General features: G+C 48.2%; 2 protein-coding genes across 2 annotated transcripts; both read right to left on the bottom strand.

Annotated features, from left to right (window-relative positions):
• Positions 1–2,918: 2,918 nt before the first annotated feature.
• On the bottom strand, positions 2,919–5,391 carry LOC125553321 (uncharacterized). The gene is made up of 2 exons (XM_048717128.2): positions 3,260–5,391; positions 2,919–3,180 (listed from the first exon to the last, which is right to left on the bottom strand). The coding sequence occupies exon 1, from the start codon at positions 5,265–5,267 to the stop codon at positions 3,291–3,293; it is 1,977 nt and encodes a 658-aa protein (XP_048573085.2). The 5' UTR covers positions 5,268–5,391; the 3' UTR covers positions 2,919–3,180; positions 3,260–3,290.
• A 3,671-nt stretch (positions 5,392–9,062) lies between these two features.
• LOC125553323 (uncharacterized) lies at positions 9,063–10,739 on the bottom strand. Its single transcript, XM_048717130.2, has one exon. The coding sequence runs from the start codon at positions 10,733–10,735 to the stop codon at positions 9,182–9,184; it is 1,554 nt and encodes a 517-aa protein (XP_048573087.1). The 5' UTR covers positions 10,736–10,739; the 3' UTR covers positions 9,063–9,181.
• Between the last annotated feature and the right edge of the window lie 200 nt (positions 10,740–10,939).

Here is a 10,939-nt window from a genome sequence, read left to right as displayed (position 1 = left end):
CTCCATCGTAGGTGGTTGGTCCTGGTGACAACTTCGGCCTGCGATGGTAGCCTCGCCGCAGATTGTGGTGACTACCGAAAGGACTTCATGAGAGTTCCTCTCTTCAGACCCGGTGGTTGACTTCAGTTGTGAGATGCAAACTATCGACAACGACGTGACGCAGAGGGATGGTTGTACAGCGGTGGCGAACACGCATGTAGCTGGGGTCGCGAAAAAAGTGATGGTGACAACACATAAGGGTCGTCAATGGGGGTGCCACTGGAGCACCCAGGCTCGAGCTCCGGGGTGAAAGCTTAGGTCTGACCTGAGTTGGTTAAACCTGGCAATGGCGATATTTTTATGTCAGTACCTTGTTGAAGGCATTGCTCGGATATGCTTGGAATTTTTCATCAGAGTGAAAACTTAGATCTGACCTTGGATGTTTGGATCCGGTGACGGCGACGATGAGCGTCGTTCCCTTCTTGAAGGCGTTGCTGTTGAAGAACCTCGTCGTTCGTTTGGTTTCATGAGATGGTTGGTGCGAATATGGTCATTATTGTAGTTTGTCGATCATGGATCTAATAGCTTTGTCATTTTTCCTCGCCTACACATAGCTTTGGTCTCATATGACTTTGCTATTTTGCCGGCGTTTTATTTGTGTGCGTGTGTTCATATTGGCTGTGTGCATCCTAGCTATGCAGAGGCTGGGTGTGGGTTCATTGTGTTTGTATCCTCTTGATGCTCTATTTTGAGCCAATAAAATACATCCTTTATTGAAAAATACAGAAAAATGGTGAATGGATGAATGCTCCTGATTCGCAACAAAAATTAATGCTTAGGAAGTTTATTTGCTGATTTGGTTCTCAACATTTGTTTGATGCTTAGGAAAGATCAACCTGTAGGTTAGGCCCCTCTGCTTTTCTAGACGGAAAGAAAAACATTGTAGGTTTTCAACATTTTCCGTAGTTTTGTAGGTGCAAATTGAATTTGGTTGATGATCCTGGGCAGCATGGGAGAGTGAATGCTTCAATGTTCATCACGTGTGTCTGGACTGCTTCATAATCTGTTTTCAACATTAGTACTACTAGATAAGTAGTAATTCTGTACATCTTTGTAGCTTGCGAAAACCAGATTGCAAGTAATCCTGAACATCTGTGTAGCTTGCAAGAACCAGACTGTTGCTGGATCTTAGCAAATGCTAGCCTCTCTATATAAATCATTGGGCTTGCAATTCTGCTATATTTCAATGAATGAATGCACCTGATTCCGATATATGTAACTCTCACAGTACTAGTTCTTTTGTAGAATAACTAGTTCTTTTATTGTTCATTTTTTTATTGATTTATGCTTTTTCTTTGGAAATGGAGGCATGCCCTCAATCTCTGCATCATGACGATGTATGCAGGAGCAGCACTAGGCTGCACTGCAGCAGAAATCACATGTGTAGATTAAAGAAGAAAACCAACACTGCCTTTGGCCGCCAATCAACAAGATAATCGCCCAGACTGTACAAGGAAAACAGTGATAATATATAAGGAACAAACAAACATTGAATGGCTTTTATTCAAGCTCCCCCGCTCCTAGGGTTCCCCCGCCCCCGTCGCTGGCTCCCCAGCGCGGAGCCGCCACCGCAGCGACCGGAGCCCGCCGGAGCCGCCAGCCCCTACCCCCTCCCGTTCCCCTTCTCCTCCCCTCCTCCATTCTCCCGTACCCCCGCGCCGCCTCCCCGAACGAGGCGGCCGGGGGGGCTTCCTCCGCGCTCCTCCAGCTCTCCCCCGCGTCCATCTCTCCTCCCGCCGCCGTCAGCCTGCGCCGCCGGTCCTCGGTCGCGTGGTGCGGGCGGCTGTGGGCATGCCCTTCCCCGCGCGCGGCCCTCCCCTGCTCGGGCGGTGATGGCCGGTGGCGGTGCGCCTCAGCCGGCTTCGGTGCTACCCGTCGGTGGATGCCGCGGGCCGCGGTGGTTCTCGACACGGCGGTGTGGCCGTTGGCCGTGGGGCGGCGCGGTGGCGCTGGGCTTGCCGGCGCCCCCCCTACCCAGATCTGGGCCTTGGGCCTCATCTGGGTTGGGCGGGCTGGTGGCTCGGCGTTCGGCGGCGTCGTTCCCTGGTGGTGGCATGGTGGCGGCGGTCTCGGTGGCGTCGTTCCCTGGTGCTGCAGCTTGGTGACAGGACTGTCCGGGTCCAAGTGGACCCGGCCGGGCATTCGGTGCCCGACAAGTCCTTGTTGCTGCGTCCGGTCGGCCCCGCTAAGGCGGTGGAGGCTGTTCCCTCCCTCCGGTCGCGTTGTGATTGCTCCCGTGGCCGTTTGTTCCCTTTCCATCTCCAGGTCTCGTGTTGGCAACTCCAGTGAGGCGGCGAGGGTTGCCCGGTAAAAGTGGTGGTACACGTTGGTGGGCGGTTGTTGGGGTGATGCATGTCGAAATGCCTGGGGCGGTGGTGGTGGTCGTGGATCGGGAGAAATCGATGTCGGTTGTTCGGCACCGACGCTGTGACGCCTGCAGGCTCCATCGGTCCCTACTTAGGGGCGTCGGATGTATCCCTTCCCCACCATCCCCCGTGTACCGGGGGAAACCCTAGAACTTGTTCGTGCAACAACGACGACACCGTCTCATCCCTTCTTGAAGGTGTTGCTTGGTGTACGGCGCTTCGGGATGCTGGGAGCGTGGTGGTACTTCTTTGGAGGGTGCAGCGGTTGACGGGCTTCCTTTCTCCGTTGATCTGTCGATATCGGCATTTATTTCTCTTTTTTCTTCTTCTTGTTTTTCCTTTTGGGCTCTGATGTGCTATGGCCCTAGCATATTGGATGTATCGGTTGTCTGCTTTATAATATAAAGCGGGGGGGGGGGGGGGGGGGGGTTGGGGGAACCCTTTTTCTTAAAAGCAAGACGAATCTTCCACTCGAAAAAAATTAAAGATCATAAACTCTGGGTAGCAGCAGCACATCAACAGGGTAATAAAATGTTCAAATGACTGTCTCACACCAAATCCAATCTTACACACTGACAACACGCTGTAACATGGCTTTTATTCAGCTCAAGAACAGGAGCACTAGAGGGCTACACAGACAGTCAAACACACGACAGTAAGCAATCAACACAAATCTTCCACCGGTAGCACCAACACCATCTGTCGAGGAATGGCTTCCCCAAGGCTGGCGCTGGCCAGGGAGTGCCAAGAGAAGCAACAGACAGTTAAGGCATACCTAATCAAATAAAGCAAATCATGAAATGGTTGATGGAAAGGAAGTAACATGAATGATGATATGGGCAAGCGAAACACACTTGGTATCGGTGATTTCCACAAGCCCGTCTCTTAGACTAGGCGGTCGTCGTGAGCGGGGTGACCGGCTCTGCCTTGGGAACAGGAAGGAAGTATGTGATTCTTCTTCTCATCCTTCTTGTGGACGGGAAGTGCTTCTTCTAATTCTATTTCTTCTACTTTCTCTTCTTCATCCTGAAACTTTGGCCTGTGATTCCTGTCCGCCAAGGTCTCCATCCCCATCACCGCCAAGAGGAGCCAGATAGTGGTGAGACACTCCCCGCCATCACCCAGGCTCTTGGCGTGTAGGTAGCCCCTGCACCTGCTGGCGGAATAGCAGAGCATCTCCACCCACACACCTTGGATCACTATCCACCTATCTTCCTCACTATCCAGCATCATAAGTTCTCGGGCGAGCCTACGTGCGTCGGAAATCATGTTATCTGAAGATGGGGGCATGCTAAGAATCTCCCCTGCAAGAATTTCTTCTGTTATGTCCTTGCCAATTTGGTTGCTGGCCATGGTGAAGAGATCCGATCTGCTGCCGAGCATTAGCATCTCAGGACGGATGAGAAGCAGGTAGATCATATAGTTGGATATCTCCCTGCTGCGCAATGTGGCTTCTGCTTGTTGACGACATTGATGGGATGTGTTGGGGTGGTAAAAGCAGAGGTCCGTGGCAATGTGCCAGAGGAGGACGCTTTTGTCGAAATTCATCTTCAAGCTCCACCCTATTTGCTTGTGTCTTCTTAGAGCCCACTGGCCTCGAAGCTCATTGAATTTCCTGTAACTTTCGGCGCCACATATGTAATTATTCCAACCATCTTCCACGTGCTGGCGAACCACCCCCGTGATTTGGTAGGCTCTAGCTTCTTTTTTAATATACCAATGTTGGTTAACAAACTCCCTTAGAAAGTTGAAGGCAGCAAGCTTCATCAAGAATGTGGGCTTCTTCTTGCGAACACAGAAGGACATGATGTTGCACTGAGATACCATGTCGTGCCACCCTTCAAAATGCTTCATAAGGAACCCCCCACTGAAAGATGAAATGCACTGGGCCAAAATCATGTAGGACAAAACCATGCAAGGAAGCAGGAACTCCAGCATGGCGGTGAAACAGAATAGGATGTATGTCACCGTGATGTCCTTCTCCTCGTGGCCATCCTTGCGGCTCGTGGCCAAAAGCACTATAGAAGATAAGGCCAGGAATGGAAGAAAAAACATGAAGCCGGACCCATATATAGTGCCAAAGGATTGTACTCTGGTGTACAGCATACTGAATGTATCTCCAAGCCTAGACCGCAACTCTTTGTATTCATCCTCATATTTACTATGCATAAATCCTGACAGGACTTTAATCCGAAGAGAGTATGGAACAGACCGATCAACAAACATATAATTGCTTAGTGATCTAAGCCCATACCTTCCCCCGGACTTCTCCGTGTCCAGTAGACATTTCTTTGCATCTTGTACATATTCTTCAAGCGAATATGTACGCCCTTTATGTTCCACTTCAAGCGAAGCTGGCATGCTGTTAAAGCTGGCGGTCCTGAGGGCCCATGGCTTCTGGGCGAATTTGAGGATGCCAAATAGAAAGAGCAAGACCCCTGCTGCCAGCAACCTCTTCTCGCCAGACCACCACTTGCAGAAGACGTACAAGGCAACCGTGACCTGAGACACCAGGGTTATGGTATGCCGTTTCCATAGCTCATTGTCTTCGAGGCTGTAGGCACTTATGAATGGCTGGCCGCCGAGGTGGATGAGGAGGACAGGCGCCCATAGAACCTCCAGGGCGGTGCTCCCCCCATCCAATGTCCGCTTCTGGCGGTTGAAGAGGGTTGCGAGGGCGTAGATCGCCACGGCATCGCTGCCTATGTAAACGATCCACACCAGCACTCTCATCCTAGACATGGAAGGAGATCTACGCAGCCATACACAGAGGTAGAGGAGGTACTGCATGAAGAGGCTGGCGAGGACAAGGATGCGCAGCTGCCACTCGTCCCACCATCCCACAGCACCTGAGAGACTCATGCATGCACTGGTTTTGCTTCCTCGTCCTCTCCGGGTGGTGAGTATTGTTAGTTTGTCTAGGAACAAAGATAGGACTGGAACAAGCAGGTCCTTCTCTAATGAAGGCTGCTCTCGAGAGAGAACATGGAGGGCATTGTGTCTTTTGATGCTGCTGTGCTTTGCGTGCTGGTGGTAAATAGATATTCCCTCTCATGCTCATGATTGATGCCATTTTATTTGCCTTTTGCTTTGGCTTTTGCTAAAGATTAAAGTCATCAGTGGCAAGATCTGGTCGTATTTGGTAAGACTTGGCCGCTGGATTGCTTAAACTTGTCCCTGAACCCGGCCTATAAGTAACTCAAGGTGTGCGCAAAGGGTGCTCGCGTCACATCTCCTACTAGCCTACAACGACAAATGCAGGTTAATCGTATTTATACGTTTCTTACGGACGGACAATTTTTTGAACTCTGGCATCTCTTACTAGCCAATTTTCAACAGGTGCAACTGAATTTTTACATCAGAAAGTTTTTTGGATGACAATTTTCAACCAATGAAGGTACGGATGCACCCCTACCTATGAGCACAAAAGAGATTGAGACGATAATTCTTGAAATTGACAAAGTCACCAGAAACACCTCGTAGTCCACGGAAACGTCCTCTCCATCTAGCTGAACATCGCTAGAAAGCATGAAATAAATCAAGTTAAATATAAGGACCCATGTCAGTTCACGCAGGGAATGAATATCATGTTTGGAAAACTTGAACAATGTTATATTACGATCATGAAAATTTTCATATAAATCATAAAAATATATACTATTTTTCCAAAATATTTTATAAAAAGTTATGTTATACTATTAACTAAGTGTGACTCCAACTTATCTATCCATCCACTGAAATGAACAAAAACCTAACGTTCAAAAAAACCTAATATACTACCGCCATTTTTATATACCTAAATGTTCTTGAGTTATATGTTGTGCTTTTCTACCTGTTTGGTCCGGCACCAAATTGAAAAGATCGCAATCTATCATATTGTGCGGTCCATGACAACTTATACATGCATCATGCCCTTTCTCATAATAAACTCACGTCACTCCCTTCCGTCGTGCAACCAGAGTGCAAACCTAGTAACTGCCATTGAGGTCTTTCGTCCACCTCCCCCCCCCCCCTTCACCGCCACAAGAGGGCCATGGCTTCCAAAGCCTTGAGGTAGCTCTTGACGTCGGGCACTATTGCGTGGTAGCGTGCCGGAGCCAGTTGGCGGCTGCGGCATGGCTCGACGTGCCATGGGGCAGAGTGCCACGATTAGTGGTAGCACTAAGGGGCGGTGCACACGTGGCTGGGTGGCGAGGTTGGCTGCATTGGTGCCTAGCCAAGATCCACCCCATCCGTCGGTGTAGGGTGTGAGTGACTTGGGCTGCGGGCGGCTGCCCCTGGCTCTGCGACGAGCTGGTGGGGGTGGCCGCATAAGTAGTAGCGGTGGCTGGCTAGTCATGCAGGCCTAGTCCTCGTCAAGACCTTCCTGGTCTGGTGCATGGATGATGTCGGTTGGCGTGAGGAGGCATCTCCGGAGAGCACTCGTGGCTACTGCTAAGGGTCTATTTATTGTCCCGCGACGGTGGGCGAGTGGCTGCGGGTGGCCACGCGGGGATGTGTGTTGGCTACCGTGGTGAGCGAGATGGGGTGTGTTCGGTGGGGATTGGGGAGGTCGGTAGGAGGGAGGGGAGGCTCTGACGTGGTCGGGCGACCTTTCGCGGGCGCTGGGGTGTGCCGGTCGTGGATGCGTCCACTCCTCCTTCTTGCCCTTCGAACGCGGGCAAGTAGGGGCTCCGTTGGTCAGGGGTGGTCGGTCGGGCCAAAGCTGGGGCCTTTGGTCTGCGACGGGGTTGTCTAGTTGCATGGTGGCGGTCCTGGTGGCAAGACGTGCGGTGCTTATGGCGGATGTATGGTTTGGCAGTTTGGGCGAGGTGGGTGAGCGTCGGGGTGCATTACTTGCCTGGCTCTTCTGCCAGGACGACAGTGGTGGCGTCTACAGGTGTTGTGTCCTTCATGAAGGCTCCGCCGATGTTGTTCCCGTCTCCTCCGATATGCTCCTGGTGAAAATTTGATCCTTGTTTAGACGGACTAGTAAGCTTGCGCGTGCAATGCACGTCAAACGTTGACCAATAGGATTCACACCGGTATAAAATAAAATAAAAAATTCAGAAAAAATAAACTAAATTGATACACAAGGTTGTGAATCGGGCACTCAGTTTGTTTTCCAATAGTGAGACATCACTGTGGTCATGTTGTTGCATGTATATTGTTTAATTTGTTTGGTGTTTTGATAGGTTGTAAAATAATAGAAAGCTAGTTACTTTTGACCATAACTTCATGTCTGGGCTAAGTTGGAGCCAACGCCGCAGAGGGAATTGGAGAGTATATATTCATACCGGATGGTTGTGAATCGGGCACTCAGTTTGTTTTCCAATATAACTTCAATGTCCCCCTTGACAACCACTTTTTCCATCACTTATCACAAATCAATCGACCAAATCCACCGGCGGTAACAATACGGTATCTAAATGGTCATGTTTGTTATGTTAGAGAAAAATGAGACTGCTCAATTCCACCTGCTCCTAGTCCTTCCGATCCATAAAAAGTGTCGTCCATTTCGTACTAAATTAGTACAAATTTTGTACTAAGTGGGCAACACTTTTTATGAATCGGAGAGAGTAATGTCAAAGAAGGGTTGTTGACCTTATATTCACCACTGAAATGATGAGCATGTATCTCTTTTGTTTTTACCGGCTATTATTAATTTATGGTTGATGTTTGGTACTGCCTCTTCTCCGGTATATACTACTCCCTCCGTTCCACAAAACAACTCATATATATTTATTGAGTTTGTTCCACAAAACAATTCGCTTTTCTCTTGGCTCCCATACCCGGCCAATGTGAGTGTTCGGGCAGTAGAAACGAGAGCTGCTTTGGTCCAAGTGCACAAATTTATATGAGTTGTTTTGTGGAATGAAGGAAGTATAAGGCACCCACGTATTCCTGTGTTGATAATTTAACCAATGTAACATGAGTTTTATATTACAAAAAATCATTAGAAATTCCAAATGCTCTATTTTCTAATGATATAATTTTTGTGATATAAAAATTATATTGAATTGATCTCATTAGCGATTTAGGGACACACGTAAGCCTTTTAAACCCGAAAGAAGGTAGTACATCGTACGAAAAAAGATACTCCCTCTGACCCATAGTACTTGTCTCAAATTTGTCCAAACATATGTGTATCTATGCTTAAAAAGCGTCTAGATACATGTAACATTTTGACAAGTAATTCCGGCCGGAGAGAGTACTTATTCTTTTTAATCCTTTGATGTTTTAATTTACTATCAGCTATTTAATTAATTCTTGGAAAGAAAGACACTCCAAATGTTTCAAGTTGTACCCGTATCTTAGCAATGCCACATAAGTAAGACGCTGGTGTGCTCTAAACTGCCGCGCCATGGTTCCCAGCCGGAGGTTTCTAGCTGTATTACGCGCGCGAGAGTCTGTCCATTGTCGAAAAAGAAATGTATGCTAGCTAAAAAACAAATCTTTTGACTATGTCAATTGTTTTCTCTTGACATCTACTCCACGTGGTTTGACCATAGCCAATCTATGCTTGACTGGTTCGAAGCTGGTTCAATTCTACATATATACAAAATGACTAATCAAGATGTTAACTGCATCTTGACTATTACACTACATAGCAATTATCACACGAGACGACTAATCAAGAGATATATACATGTAGGAGCACGATATAATGCAAGAGGTACAAGTACAACGGAACAAACCGTCCTGCTCGCCTTGGCACACATTAATTCAAAACAATTCTGTAAGAAGACTAACAGATTCACAATCTGAAATTAAGCAACAAACCGCTAGTTAGACGCTCATCGTTTCAGCCACGCCGTAAACATGCTCTGCATTCTCTCAGAGGAACGAAACAACCAAAGTTTTAAGCATCTTCTTGCTACCTCCTTCCACTCCACATTTTCCATTAGCTCTTGCTGCATCTCAGGAACCACCTTGTTGCTCTTGTTCCTACCTTGTATCGCCGCGGGTGCTCCTGGCAATCTTGTCGCGCTCGTCATGTCCACACATAGGTATGCACTACCATGGTTAGATCTCCAACTTATCTCGTACGTTGTAGACTCAACGTTATGATATAGATAGTCTATCGCCTTGGGCAGAAACATCTCGTCGAGCTGATCCGGGTGAACATTTACATGCGTCAAGTGTTGCTTCTTTCCATCGATTGCCTCTATCACAGAGCCCTTGCTTGTGGACTTGGGTTCCTGCAGAGAGTCATGAGGCATGAACAGAATTCCAAGCTTCAAAGGTCGGCAATTCTCCAAAGAAGCCAAGTCATATATAGTGACTGACCCATGCAGGTTAGGGTACTCGGATGGTGAGACGTGACGCTGTAAAAACACTTTACATACTGGTTCTGGAAATATGCTCGAAAGCCTCAATTTGTTTCCGCTGTTGCTTTCGTCGCCACGACAGGAAGACACGATCTTGTGCTCGTATCCTTGGCAACATAAAGGATCTGGGCGGGAGCATACAGCAAAAGTTGTGTTCATCTCATTCCAGTAATGTTCCGCGTTGACACTCATAACCTCAGGCGGTAAACATGAGAAATCTTGCGTAGGGAGCTGTGCGATCTCTTTAATGACAATTTCAGCCGTGGACTTGAAGTGAGGCGTCACCAATTGCAAGCACTTAACTGTAGTTCCGATTAGGTTTGTGCTCTCCGAGATGCGCATCATGAACTTGAGGGCAAAACTTTTCTCGGGCAATTTGCAATCTTCATATACAAAACATAGTATGGCCTCCAAACCACGCTCCTCGGAAGCTATGGGTTGTATGGTGAAGAAGTGATACTGGCCTCCTGGATGCAACACCATATATCGTATGGATTTTCCTTCAAAGATATGTCGGATGAGAGGGTCGAAGAACATGTGATGTCGTGGCGTTCCGCCAAGCTGCACAAACCTGATAAACTCAGTAGCACCATCCGCAAACCTCTCGAATCTCCGAACAGAAGTTATGTTGTCCGAGCAATGATCATTTTTGCGGCCGACGAAAGAGGAGATGAATGTCTTGGTCGTATGTGCAATACGTCTAGGAAGCGAGGATTGCCTTACCATCTGTTTTCTCTCATCTTCTTCATGAAAATGTTGCCTGCATCTGCGAACCGCGTCCTCACAGTCCTGAGCAGCACGCTTCAGTTTCTTTCGCCAATGGAGCAGTGGCGTGTCCGTAATCTGCCACTTGTTGGATGTCTCGAGCGCAGCCTCCATCCTGATGCGCGCCATCTCCAGCCTCTCTAGGCCACCTTCTGCGGCTTCATCCGTTTTATCGTGGTCTTTGTTGGTGGCAATACCAGAAATGATTCGGCTGACTGCCTCCCCGACAATGGCAGAACTGACCATCTCTGCCATTTCTGTGCAGCTGAAGAAATGGAGTGTCATTAGATTATTATTTTTAGACTAAAGTCTTTGGCCCGTCACTAGATTATTAGAAGACATGGTGAAGCTAATTTCGTAAAAGAAAAGGGGTAGCAGCGGTGGCTCTTCACGTGGTGAGGCAGATGCTCTGCTTCTTGAGCATGCATTTACTGATGGATGAATGAACAGAGGGAATGA

Source organism: Triticum urartu, chromosome 4A, assembly GCF_056163025.1.
Source record: "Triticum urartu cultivar PI428250 chromosome 4A, HENAU_Tu73, whole genome shotgun sequence".
NCBI classification, from domain to species: Eukaryota; Viridiplantae; Streptophyta; class Magnoliopsida; order Poales; family Poaceae; genus Triticum; species Triticum urartu.
Note: the sequence above shows the minus strand (reverse complement) of the source record. Positions and strands in the feature narration are given on the sequence as shown.